At 42.4% G+C, this 14,604-nt stretch overlaps 2 protein-coding genes and 1 long non-coding RNA gene across 3 annotated transcripts in view; all 3 read left to right on the top strand.

Moving 5' to 3' along the window:
• Positions 1–7,240: 7,240 nt before the first annotated feature.
• LOC143023695 (uncharacterized) lies at positions 7,241–9,407 on the top strand. The gene is made up of 2 exons (XM_076182306.1): positions 7,241–9,253; positions 9,303–9,407. Exons 1-2 carry the CDS (start codon positions 7,241–7,243, stop codon positions 9,405–9,407), a joined length of 2,118 nt encoding a protein of 705 aa, XP_076038421.1.
• LOC143023694 (uncharacterized) lies at positions 9,408–10,925 on the top strand. Its single transcript, XM_076182305.1, has one exon. It carries the CDS (start codon positions 9,408–9,410, stop codon positions 10,923–10,925), a length of 1,518 nt encoding a protein of 505 aa, XP_076038420.1.
• A 3,220-nt stretch (positions 10,926–14,145) lies between these two features.
• The window catches only part of LOC143023683 (uncharacterized), a 754,159-nt gene continuing 753,700 nt past the window's right edge, over positions 14,146–14,604 (top strand). The window contains exon 1 of the long non-coding RNA XR_012966193.1: positions 14,146–14,583. This is a non-coding gene — a long non-coding RNA (uncharacterized LOC143023683). The remainder of the gene's footprint in view (positions 14,584–14,604) is intronic.

The raw sequence follows: 14,604 nt of genomic DNA, 5'->3' as shown, positions 1-14,604 counted from the left end.
ATTAACCCAAAGGACGAGAGGAATAGGCATGGGGCCTAGAAAATAGTGAGACTACAGGAAAAAGAAGGCATTGGGCCTACTGCTTAAGAGGAACTTGAATATTAGTGAAACTCACGTAACGAGAGGCAAGGGGCCTTGAGACGAGTGATATTACAAGTCAAATTTAAGTGACAGTGGTGACAAGGGGAGGTGAAAGTGGTGAACAGCGGTGGAACGAACTGGGTGTTAAACACCTCCGAAGAGAAGTGGCGCCTGAAGTCTACGGGAACAAGACAACCAAAATCAAGAGAGTATTACGACTACGAGAGAAATCTACAACTTCAAGTAACTGCTACGTTGGGAACAAGCATTCTTCAAGATTCTTCAAGGAGATCATCATCTACAAGGCGGTCTTCAAGGCAGAGTGTGTGATGGAGGAGGAACAACGTCGTTGAGGAATGACAAGACCGTAGAAGGACGTCAAACCAGACATTGACATCACGAAGCGACATCGCAAGCAGCCAGGCTAAAGCAAGGTATTAGTAATAAGTATGAGTACCCCTCAGAATTCTAACGTGTTGAGACACGAAATTCACACATCAAATACAAATATTCCAAAATCCACAGGAGAGTCTAACACATATGGTGTAAACAAGTTCTTAAACCTCATTGACACTCTTATAGTTAGTAAAAACATTACCAATGAGGATCGTAAGATTGAGATTCTCAAGGAGAATATAGATCCAGAGCATGGAAGGGTGAGGTTTGTCATTAACTTCCAGCAAATGGAATTAATTAATCAATATGATAATTACAAGAAAGCATTTCTCAAGCATTTCATGTCCAAATGTGATCAGGATCCTATTAGATCATTGGTAAAAATGATTAAGGAAGTTAGGACAAGTGAAACTGACACAGAGTACTTAGCTAGATTAGATAGATGGTCAAAAGACATGAATTCTATCTTGAAAGATTCAGACTGGATAGAAAGATCTAGTGAGAAGATGAAAATCTCACAGGTAATCAAATTGATTACATTTAGCTTATTGGCAAAGAATTCTGATGATTTAACAGCAGAAAGGCTGTACAAAGATTTAAAATCAAATATCTGTTTAGGAGAAGTAGATTATCTTCTTCAAGGATACAATGAGACCAGAACAATAAACCCATATGTAATGCCTATAAATCAACAAAGCCAATATAGGAACTCTAGAGAGTTTAAGAAAACAGAAGTAGGACATAGGCGGCATGCTAGAAGTCCAACTAGGGATAGGGATACCAGAATCCTTTGTTTTAATTGTAATGCTTGGGGACACAAGGCACAAGAATGTTTTTATGGGATTATTTGCAGAAATTGCAAATACGAAGGTCACAATGAGTATCAATGTAGGAACCCTCCATTCTGTATTTACCATAATAAAATCGGACACAGAACTCATGAATGCCGAAATTTTCGGGTACCCCCAGGGCTAAGAGGAAAACCCCCAGACACAGAATAAACCATTTCAGACCTCCCCATATATATACCGATAGGCGGTATTGTGTTAAATATGGGAATGCAAGGGAGATGAAAGAAACTGACAAACTGATAATTACTGTTGGTAAAACTGCTGTAGGACCTCTCATTGCGGGTAAAGTGTTCAATAAGCCTATTCAAATTTTTATTGATACAGGGTCTGTAGTTAATGTAATTACTAGTAAAGTTTTAAACCAGTTGAACCCAGGAGTGAAAATGTTGGAACCAATCCGTTACACATTGCAAGGTGTAACTGGAAATCAGTTAAAAACATTAGGCAAGATTGAGCTAGAAGTTGCCTTGTATACAAATGAACAATTGTACATCCCAGTGATAGTGGTAGAAGAGTCTGTTTTTCCAGGAGATTTATTGATAGGATTTGCAACTATGAGAAAAGAAAACATGGTAATTTGTCCTGCTGACTTAGGAATTTTAGTGAAGTCACAGTTAATCCCATTCTTAAATCAACCAGACTTAAGACCAGTGACAGGAATCAATGAATCCTTAGATAACATTTCTATCCTAGATAGCGAGGCCGAGCGGTCCAACCCTACAGAAAGTAAAACAATTTGTGAACCCAACTCAGAAGTTCAGGAAATCCCAGAGATTACTAAATTATCAACCACAGATGCCTTGAGAATTGCAGATTGCGGATTAACAAGGTCGACATTGTTACATCCCATGTCAATTAATAAGGTTGAAGGGTGTTTGAAAGGAATCAATGTAGACTCTGAAGTAATTACAGTCCCAGAATCAGTTAAACTTAAAGGATTGAAGTGGGACTCAGGGATTTATAAGACAAATAAGAACAGAGTAGAAGTATTAGTAATTAATACTATGAATAAAGAGATAGTTTTAAAGAAAGGTACACAAATAGGATGTATTCAGGTGTGTACTAAACCTATTAAGATTTTAAATGAGAATAGTGAGGAGATAGAATTACCAACTTCATCAATTTGTTCAGTACAAGAAGGCATAGACTTAAGAAATAGATATAAAGAATTATTACAATCAACTAATTGCCCTGAGTTGGATGAAGCTTTATTTGCTTTGCTTATGAAACATAAAAAAGCAATTGCTTTGCCGGGGGACGCCTTAGGCAAAACAACTGTTTTAAAACATCACATTAAGTTAAAACCAGGAACACAACCTATCTACATACCAGCCTACAGAGTTCCTCACTCTAAATTAGCTGTAGTAGATAAACTCATCACTGAAATGTTATCACAGGATATTATTGAACATAGTAAAAGTGAGTGGAATTTTCCGTTGATCCTAGTACCAAAGTCTGATGGGACTATGCGACCAGTTATTGATTACAGGGAACTGAATAAGCACACCATTCGTGACAGGTTACCATTACCCATTATCGGTGACATTTTGAGAAGTTTGGGAACTGAGAATAGATATTTTAGTACTATAGATATCAAATCAGCTTTTTGGCAAATAGAATTGCATGAAGATTCAAGAGAGTTTACAGCATTTTCTACTACAACAGGACATTATGAGTTCAAGAGAATGCCATTTGGGTTATGTAATAGTCCATTAACTTACATGAGATTAATGAATACTATTCTAGATGGATTGTTAGGAAACACTGCCAGTGTATTTCTAGATGACATTTTAATAGTTTCTCAGACTGCAGTGGAGCACTTTAAGAAATTAGATTTGATATTCTCAAGACTAGGAGAAGCTGGGTTAAAAGTAAAACTTGAAAAATGTAAGTTCTTGCAAGACAGTGTCATTTACTTAGGACATAAGATAGACAGACACGGACTGAGTACAGTAAATTCAAAGGTGGACGCTGTCAAGAATTTTCCAGTTCCGACCAATGTAGACAAGGTTAGGAGCTTTTTGGGATTAACAGGATATTATAGAAAATTCATTCAAAGTTATGCTGACATTGCTAATCCACTAAGTTCTTTGTTGAGAAAGGACTCAAAGTTCATATGGGGACCTGCGCAACAGCAAGCTTTTGACAAGTTGAAAGATAAACTCACAAGTTCACCTATTTTAATTTTCCCCGACTATGAAAAAGAATTTATTCTTTGTACTGATGCGTCTGACATAGGGTTAGGAGGCATACTAATGCAAGAGAGAAATGGAACTTTAAAACCCATAGCTTACACATCCAGACTTTGTAATAGTGCGGAGAGAAACTATTCTATAACTGAAAGAGAAACTTTAGCAGTAATTTATTCTTTAGAAAGTTTTAGGGATATGATACTAGGGTATCCCATCAGAGTTTGGACTGATCACACAGCTATTCAGAACTTATTTAAGCATAAGAATCTTAGAGGCAGACTTGCTAGATGGTTTGCGATACTTCAGTGCTATGATGTTCAATCTAATTATATTCCGGGTAGAAGGAATGTAGCAGATCCACTTTCTAGAAACATTAGTCAACCAATGACTGGGACTGGGTTGATTAATTTTGTTTGTAGTATAGAAGAATTAGTAACTTTAGATGAAGAAATGCTAATAAGAGAACAGAGAGATGATGAGACATGTGATTCAATAATCAAGCATTTGATGAACCCAAGAGGAGATCCTCCAAAGCTACCAAAGGGGTATAAGATAGAGGAATTTCATTTGATTAATGGAATTTTGTATAGGAAAACATTTGTAAATGGGAAAGATATTTCTAGAGGTCAAGTAAATCAGTTGGTTATACCACAAACTCTGGTAAATGAGCTATTGAAGTTACTTCATGATAGTGATTGTAGTTCACATCCTGGAAAGGATAAAACTTATAGACAGGCACAACTTAAGTACTTTTGGTTAGGTATGAAGAAAACTATATATGATTATATAGAAAAATGTGTAAAATGTGTAAAGGTGAAGGGAAATACACCAAAACCTGCTCCTATACTCACCTATCCCATTCCAGAGAAACCTTGGGAAAGAGTTCACATGGATACTTTGGAATTACCATTAACAGAGAACGGCTTTAAATACCTATTTGTTGCTATTGATTATTTTTCAAGATTTTGTATATTACAACCCATAATCAATAAGAAAGCTGAAACTATTGCTTCCGTAATCTATGATCAGATAATCTGTAATTTTACTACACCTAACATCCTAGTTTCAGATAATGGGACTGAATTTAATAACAAAATCTTGGAAAATCTATGTAATGTGTTCCACATCAAGAAAGTCAATATACTCGTTAACCATCCCCAAAGTAATGGAGTAGTAGAAAGGTTAAACAAAAAGATAATTATATGTCTTAGAACCCTAATAAGTCCTCATAGTGTAACTTGGGATACTTGGATTCCTTGTGTTAAGTGTACTCTGAACAATCAAATTAATGTAGCAACTGGGGATACACCTCATTTTATAATTTTTGGGGAGGACAAAACTCTGCCATATGAAATGTTGACTGCAGAGCAAAAACCCATATATAATATGGATGATTATATATCCAATAGGATAAATACTCTTCAAAGTATTCACCAAAGAGTTAGGAAACATATGCAGGTGTATTCACAAGAGATGAGGGAACAACAACACAAAATAGCTCGTAAACTAGAATTGAAAATTGGGGAATTAGTAATGGTCAAAGCAACCTCACCCAATAATAAACTTTCACTAAGGTACACTGGTCCATATAAGGTAATTGATTCTGCAGGTGGAAACAAGTTTAAACTTAAACATTTAGAATCAAGAGAAGAATTGATAGGACATTTAGATGACATAAGGAAAATTAGCTTGCAGATCTATGAAGATGATTATAGTAATACTTTGTGCATAAATATTAATAACCCTGGAGAATATGGAGAATATTATAATGATATTTTTCAAGAGTTGAACATTAATCTTGATGTATTTTACAGATAGTATTGACCATTTGTATGTATTTGGGATGGGAGACCTAAACAACTGCAACTTGGTGTCAAGCAGATACATGGAAACCTAAAACCTAGGATCTGCTGTGGTCAGACTTGGAACCTTAAGGACTTAAGGACCTCTCATCTGAGTACACACATGAGTATTGTGACCATTTTAAAGTAATAAGACTGTCTTTGAAAATGAAGTGTGTTGGAAATAATATTGAACAAGAATAGACACTCAAACTCTAGATTAGTGTGTTTTGCAAATTAATTGCTATTGAAAAGATGATAAACCATTGAAAGTTAGTGCTCATAGTGAATTTTCTAATCAATTATATCTTTTCTGTAGACAATCTAAGAGAAAGCATGATCTCTTTTGTGTTCCGAGAGGCTTCGCATGAACTCTCTGGTTAGGAATATGTCTGTTATGAACAATTGTCATTACCAACGAATTTTGGTAGACCAGATCCCTCATTGTAACATACAAGGATCTCATTACCTGTTTTTCCCTAACAAGACAAAGGTATCAATAAATTGTCCCGGGTTGAGTCCTAAATTGGATTTGGTTGAAGGTCTTGTCTCTATTCAAGATAACTGCGAATTGCGTGCAGACACTATTTCCACCATTTCTAATACCCTTAATACAATGCATTTAACCGAGGACACCTACATTTCAACCTTCAACTTCACATTGCCTGAAAACTCCCCTCCCTTGAAAATTAAGAGAAGACCATTGTCAAGATCTCCCTCAAATGAATTACCTATGTTACCAATCCTTATCATACCCTTACTTTCAGTGTTAGTGGCAGCACTGATTGCCTTTGTTGTATTCCGGAGATTGGCTCTGTCAAAGCAAATCAACCATGTAACCGCTTAATTCAATACCTTATATATATATTGAGATGCATGTTATTCACATTTATAGGTATTATGTTTATGTATTATTCCCAATTTATTGCATGAATGATGTATTTTGAGGGTAGATTAACAATTACGCAAGGGTAGATTAGCTTATTCCAGAAATATATTAGCAAGCCCTGTAAGAGGGAAATAAGAATTGGTCGGGACGACCAAGGGTAGCTGCCGAGCCCTGTAAGAGGCCGGTAGTGTACGAATGGAAATGAGCTAGGGTATTAGAATAATTCAGACTCGACGCCTGCTCGAGTGCGATGTTATGTCTATGTGAGGGCGACGTTTTGTCTATGTAAACACACCGATGGTGGTGACTGTTTTATATTCGATGTGTAATCAACTCTGTAAGCGCAGGTTACCTTCGTTTGACTAATGCTGAGATAAACAATATCGCTAGTGGCATTGTAATAGCTTTCCGGATTGGTGCAAGGTGGAGAAGGAGGAAAAAACTATTGGTGCATGAATTCAAAGTCACGCCCATAAGGAGTGACATTTATTTGAGACGTAACTGGAGATTGGTTTAGAAAAATTAGTGACGTCAGACGAAGATAGCTTAGCGTAGGATACGGGATCTCGTCAGAGGATAGAGGGAGAAGATATAGAGAGGGTGTGGAGAGAGGATCAGGAGACGATGTAGAGACGAGAGAAAAGAGATCCCGAGTGTAAGCAAAGGTGAAATTACAGTGAAAGAAGAAAGAAAATTCACCATCCTTTTATTAACCCAAAGGACGAGAGGAATAGGCATGGGGCCTAGAAAATAGTGAGACTACAGGAAAAAGAAGGCATTGGGCCTACTGCTTAAGAGGAACTTGAATATTAGTGAAACTCACGTAACGAGAGGCAAGGGGCCTTGAGACGAGTGATATTACAAGTCAAATTTAAGTGACAGTGGTGACAAGGGGAGGTGAAAATCGCCAATGAAACACCGTCGGACCAAACTACCGACATCCACATCATATTAGGCAGCGATCACATGCCATTGGTCTTTAAACGCGCCATGCGTTTCTTGGGTGTCGAACTTTTTGCCACCTCAGCTGGTTACGTGGTGTGGGGCAAGTTACCCCCTTGGAGTCAAGACCGAGCCCTCAATCCACCAATTGAAACCACCGCACTTAACAGCATCCGCATAGACGAGCCGGTCCTCGTTGATCCTCCGGTACACGAACTCTGGTCATTGGACTCGGTCGGTATATCACTAGAAAAATACAGTCATCTAGAGGAGAAGGCGGTCAAGTTTTTCAAATCAACCGTACGGAAGGGGAATGGAGCATACACCATACGACTACCTTTCAAAACGGAGGAGCGCCCAGCCATCAACTATGGACGTGCGGTAGCTCAACTACACTCACTCAAGAGGAATCCACACCCGTCTCTTTACTCCGACTACCGTGATATTTTGGAAGAATACCTCCGGCTCGGGTTCATCGAAACAGTTCCCCCGGGTCCCGAGGTGGATGGGAAGGTACACTACCTACCTCATCACCCAGTCTACAAGAATTCCTCCACGACACCCGTCAGGATAGTGTTCAACGCATCTTCCAGAGCATACAAGAATGCGCTATCCCTCAATGATGCCCTGTATACTGGACCCAACCTGGCTCAGAAAATTCAATCCATGATCCTGCTCTTCAGAGAGGGCACGTACGGTGTCCTGGTAGACATCAGCAAGGCTTTCCTACGAATAGGGGTAGACGAGGCAGACAGAGATTACTGCCGCTTTCTCTTTTTTACAAGTGCAGATATGAGAGAAATCCAAGCCTTCCGCTTCAAAGTAGTGTTGTTTGGCGCCACTTGCAGTCCTTACCTCCTCAACCAAACCATTGAACATCACTTAGAGACGTATGATCACCCCCTGACTACCAAACTCAAGTCCGCATTCTACGTGGATAACCTACAACTGACGTATGATCGCATCGATGAGATCACTGTGGAAAGACCCCAGATAGAACAAATCTTGAATCAAGCCAACATGCCCCTGGATCAATGGGTCTCCAACGCGAACATCGAAGGATTTGAACACAACGGAGTCCGTGATTATCTCGGTCTCCGCTGGGACACGGAACGAGATATGCTAGGAGTTGCCATGCCCCACCAATTTAAACAGGCTTTTGAACAACCACTACTCTTCAAGACCAAGAGGAAAATTCTCAGTCTATTTTCTTCACTATACGATCCCGTGGGATTCCTGGCCCCTATCACACTCACGGGCAAACTTTTCATACAGAGCTTGTGGAAAACGGAAGAAGGATGGGATACCCCCCTCAACGGGGACAGCATCCGGGCCCTCCCCACCATCCTTAATAACTACCGGAACTTGGATACTCTTCAATTCCCTCGGAATGCGCACCCTGGCAGTCACCACGCCCTGCACGTCTTCTGCGACGCGAGTCAAAGAGGGTTCGGGGTGGCGGCCTATACCGTCTCGAGGGAGGGGCACGTTTCCTTTCTCACAGGCAGAAGTAGAGTCGCACCCAAGAGCATGGACAAACTTAGCGAAGAACTCACCATCCCCCGTCTAGAACTCACGGCTATTCTCTTCGGCAGCCGCCTCACGAAGTACCTGATGAATCTACGTCCATCCCACTACCACACCACCTTCGTGTGGTCTGACGCCAAATCAGCCCTTTTCTGGGTCCGCAGCCAGACCAGCACTTCAACATACGTCCTTAACAGAGCTAGAGAGATCAAGCAGTTGGTACAAGATCACAACCTCCGCCTCAGGCACGTTAGCTCCAAAGACAACCCAGCGGATCTCGCCTCGAAGGGCACTAACGTGGCAGGCCTTAGCAATCGGCAGGACCTTTGGTTCAAGGGTCAAGAATGGCTTCCCCACCCCGAACGATATCCCCCACAAGAATTGGATGCTCTACCCATCTTGATACACGCCAATCCCACCATGGTCCAAGAAACAGAGAGAGCGTTCAACATGACACAATTCCGCGATCTACCAGCAGCGTACAACGCCTTCAGGATTCTGCTGAGAGCTGTGAGGGCCAAAGCATCAGCTACGGTAAAGGCCAAACTTTATCAGAGCCCTATGCAAGTTATGCTCCGAATAGCCCAAATCAGCTTTTACCCGAGAATATACCGACATCTCCAAGGACGAGCCACCCAGCTCACTTCTGATGACAGAAATCTCATCTATCAAAGAGGACTCAAACTAGATGAACAAGGCCTCATACGCTGCCAACCACCACACGCTGCTACGCTCCACGAGTACGGTCGCGCCCCCCCGCTGTTATTACACCCAAAGTGCCCATTGTGGAGCCGCATTGTCTTGCACCAACACCGCCACACTCCATGTCCTCCTACGACGAGATTACTGGGTCTCACGCCAACGACAAACCATCAAGTCACTCCTCAGACAGTGTTTACACTGTCGGGGCATCCAATCGCAGCCCTTCAGGTTCCCTCCTCCAGCACGTTTACATCCTAATAGAGTTCATTTTAACACACCCTTTTCCACCACCGGAGTCGACTTCACGGGAGCCATCAAGTTGAAACAGTCCCACGTTGACGCAGCCTATGTAGTCATCTTCACCTGCGCCAGCATCAGAGCCCTTATCTTGGAAGTGGTCACCTCCCTCAGTGTAGCAGACTTTCTGAGAGCACTGCGGCGCTTTGCAGCACGAGTGGGAATGCCCCACTCGTTCGTATCCGACAACGCCGCCAATTTCGGGGCCACCAACAGGTTGCTCCGAGAACTCAAAGAGGAGCCCAGCATCGACGAGTTCTTAACACACCACCATTCGTCCTGGACTTTCATCACCCCACTTGCCCCCTGGCAAGGTGGCATGTATGAACGCCTCGTCGGAATTACCAAATCCAACCTGAAGAAGGCTCTGTACAAGCACACCCCCACCTATGACGAGTTCAGAACCTTGTGCCAAGAAGTAGAATGCGTGGTAAACAACCGCCCCCTCACTTATGTTGGCACGGAAGAGGACACGCCCCTTACTCCTAATCATCTCATGTACGGACGGACCATCGCCCTGTCCCCGCAGGTACAACTAACGGAACTGAACGACCCAGACTATCGCGGTACCACCACCTTGAGGACTCAATACCAGTTCCTGACAGAGATCCTGCGAAATTTCAAGAGGAGGTGGACTCACGATTACGTCGCGAGTCTGAGAGAACGTCACCTGCGACAAAGCAAACCGCCTCAGAATAGACCTCGAGTACACGACCTAGTTCTGCTCATTCTGGACGGCGTCCCCCGAGACCAATATCCCTTGGCACGCATCACCCAAGTCTTCCCAGGTCCTGACGACGTCATCAGATCCGTAAGAGTCCGCACTCCTACAGGAGAATACGAGCGGTCTGTCACACGAATCATCCCTCTAGAAATCAATCTGAGCGCGGACACGCCCCTTCGTTCCCACGCGGACCGTCACGAACCGACCGCGGAGCACCTTTTCCCCGCGGGGGAAGGCGAAGCGGACACCGTAGACGACGGAACCTCTCCGGCGGCGAACGACCCGACTGAAATCGCCTGCGAACACGAGCACCTCACCACGCCACCTACACTACAACCCAGCACGGCCACGGTGACCGACGTCCCAACGAGATCAACAGACACGTCATTCAACGAGCCAACAGCGGCTCCGTTAACAAGAGCACGACCAAGAAGAACGGCCGCCCAGCAAGCCAGAAACTGGTTCTCTACTCTTGATGAATAACCAGCCTCCTTCTCTCAGCTTCAAAGCTGCAGAGGATACCCTCCTCGGCCTCCTTTGGGTCATAGCTGTGTCACAATTTTTGAATATTATTGTGACACCCGGCTCGCTGTCTCCCCTTCCCATTTTCTTTCGTCCGATTTCTCACCGCTTCGGCCCTTCATTCCCTATACTCGGGGGAATTTCCAGAGTCCTTAAGACTTCTAGTAGCTACATCCTGTCCTTTCTCCTTCTCCTTATCCTCATCAACTGTCGTGCCATTTTGACAATCAACTACAGTGCCTTAACGAAGTGAGAGACTTCTAATTATTTAGAGAAACCCCCCCCCTTTAGATTCAAATGTTCTCACACGACCGAGGCCAACGGTTTCCGCACCCAAGCACAAAGCGACCTTGTTCCAGCTCCGTGCGAAAACACCCCCCCCCCTGCGCGCTGCCACATATTTGTTTTAACCTAGGCAATTAGAATAATTAGGATCGTAGCTAACCCGCTCGTGAATAGTGTCTACCTCAAGGAACAATTGGAACTGTGTCATCTCCCACATGAACATTATTCGTAGTACCCTTCAACACTAGTGGCGGGAACGTAGAAGTATTGGCAACGTTGGATGCTAACTGGCGGGCATTTTCGACCTCACATGCCGCGGGACAGAGGTCAGTCTTCACATCGGGTTCAACAAGGGAGGTCGGACCGCTCATTCTCGGAAGTCCAATCGTGTCCTTTCCTCCCTCATGTGACTATTAAGGATTTTCATCCTTGAGTGGCGATCGAGTGTCAAGAGATTTGGGTACAGTCCCTTCCCGCCAGAACTCTAAAGGTGCGGTGCGATTGACCAAGAATACGTCGGTGAAGTGTCGCTTACAAAGCTTATCTCAGCGCCCGTCCTTAACCATCAAGCTACGAAGTCGGTCAGTTTCCCGCTCAGATCCACACGAAAACCGTCGCCTCCCGCTCCCACCAGAAGCGGAGCCGCGCCGGTCGTAACTCAGCAGGAGACCACACCAATTGAAACTTCTCCACACGCAAGACACACAAGTTAAGGTTTAGTATAAGTTTAGCTAGGAATTGCGCGCAGGGAATAGTCAGGATGTATGTGAAATCCAGTTAATTGTTAACTCACATTGTTAATGATAAGTAGTATAATTCTAGTGTCTAATTATAGAATTATTTAATCCATTAAAACTCACATTAGGAGTTCTGGGTTTCATTAGCCTAGGACGGTTCACTTAATGAGTTGCCCCATCACCCACCCCCCTCTTTGATTTACATTCACGCTCGCTCGCTGGAGGAAGCGCGAGTGGTCCCGGATGGTGATACAAATCTCCTGGACTCCGGTTCCCCAACTGTAGCTATCCTCCTCCTCCCTTCATCACTCACTTAAGGTACGTATTACCCACACCCCCTCATCCTTCACCTCCTTTCACTGTCCAGGAAATTCGTGTCACTCCGGAAGAAATCGTGCTCGGTAGAAGAACTCCGACAGAAGACCCTACAAGTCATCAACGGGTACACTGACCACAGGGCACTGTATACGGATGGTTCCAAGTGTGGCCGTAAGACAGGGACAGGGTTATATAGCTCCACAACCCGGATGATGTTCAGATTGCTGGACCATACGAGCATTAATATTGCCGAACTCTTCGGAATATCCAAAGCGATAGAAAATGCTCAATCTGACCCACATAGTAACTTTGTTATTTTCTCAGATTCTTTGAGTGCATTACAGTCAATTAAATCAGGTAACCAAATGAGGAATTCTCTCCTGGGCAAAATCATTAGCGCACTCTCGACGACCAACAAGTCCATTACACTCTCTTGGGTTCCCAGCCACATTGGGATCTCCGGGAACGAGAAAGCGGACACGCTGGCGAAATCTGCGTTAGAAAAGGACTGTATCACAGATATACCCATAGACATGGGCACTTTCAATTCTATCATAAAAAAAAAACAATTACACGCCCACTGGCAACACCAGTGGGACAATCTCCACATTACACACAAACACAAGGAGCACATAACAGACTGGTCAACATCATACAGAAGAAATAGACGGGAGGAAATCGCCATAGCAAGGCTGAGGATGAATTCCACCTACATCACCCACCTAGATCCTTACATCACTGGCGTATTTCCTCCCCAGTGCAACACCTGCAACACTACACTATCTGTAAGACACATACTCAAACACTGCAAGAAATATAACACACAGCGCCAGGCGCTTATACATCACTGTAGACTCAAGAACATTCAATTAAACGTGACAAATCTTTTGGCCAATGACTGTATCCTTATTGACAATGTAGTGTTTTATTTGCGCACAACGGGACTGTTGTGGAAATTGTAATGGTAAATTAAACAGGATCGCAGGTTCACACCAGGCTTAATGACCCCCTTATGGGTCGATAGCCTTAAGATCCAACAAAAAATTCCAACTAAAGCTTCAATCACATGAAGTATATCGCCAGTGTTACTGATGTAGATGCAAACCATATCCTCAACAGACTACCTCGGAGTTGTTTATAACTCACGATAAACGCCAAAGCGGCCATAATCCATTTGATTTGGATCACAAACAAATAACAATGGAAGACCACCAGGGTCAAATGATCTTTATCGCCCATAAGTACTGAAAAACTATGATACTCATAAAATAAAAAGTAAAACGCACTAACAATAATAAATCCTCAATATTATAATAATTTTGTTAGTCATATTTCACCGCTATTGATATTCTTATTTATGTATATACTGTTTCTCGTTGTTTACTGTAGGACCATTTTTTCTGGTTTCTCTGGAACATTGGTATTATACTTAAAAAAATAGTATCTTGGCGAATCTCTGTTGCACGTGCTTAATTTGATTTATGGTTGGTCCATGCGAACTGTGTCAAACACACTAAAGCTCATATAATTCATCGTCATATGATTGATCTATTCCATGACATATCGTAATCACTCATTCCTATTGCAATGGTATGTTGCTTATGCTTTTAAAAGACAATGAGATATTTCCATTCTGAAATTATGGAATAGGAAATTGCCTTCTGAAGAGAGACGACCTTATACTCGTAGTCAATCTGCATTTAATTAAGATTTCCATATTATTACAAAATAGACTAAATTAGAAATACTTGTATCACAGTTACGTGTTTTGATTTTTTTTAATATACTAATAATAACTCAATTTTTTCAGTTGAATAACAAATAGTTCGGAATCTGCTGAGTAGGAAACAGTCGGATACGTTAAAGCTGCGAAAGTGTTGTGAATTTCAAATGAACAGTGACATTGGTAGATATTCGCACGTGTGATCACAGCCTTATGGAGAACATAGAATGAATGGGTCTTGCCGAAATGCTTTGTCTTCGCTGATTGACAAACATATTCCAAATTTGAAGTGATCAATGACAATAGAGCTTGTGGTTGCATGACTGATTTGTCCAAGTGACATCGCCAAAGCATTTGTTGCTGGAACTGATTTTGTCACGATGGGCGGAATGCTGGCGGGGCACGATTCTGGTGATTATATATAGTTAAAAGGAATGGCAAGAAGAAGAAATTGTTCCATGACTCGCCTACTGCATGCCTATATTTATATTATCCATAACCAAGTTACAAGTATGTGGCCTGTATGACAGTATGTCGGCGTGGCTGAATACACTAGGTAAGGAACTACGAACTTCCA

The sequence above is a fragment of the Oratosquilla oratoria genome, unplaced genomic scaffold, assembly GCF_046742065.1.
Source record: "Oratosquilla oratoria isolate Oo_2021 unplaced genomic scaffold, ASM4674206v1 SCAFFOLD55, whole genome shotgun sequence".
In the NCBI taxonomy this organism is placed as follows: Eukaryota; Metazoa; Arthropoda; class Malacostraca; order Stomatopoda; family Squillidae; genus Oratosquilla; species Oratosquilla oratoria.
Note: the sequence above shows the minus strand (reverse complement) of the source record. Positions and strands in the feature narration are given on the sequence as shown.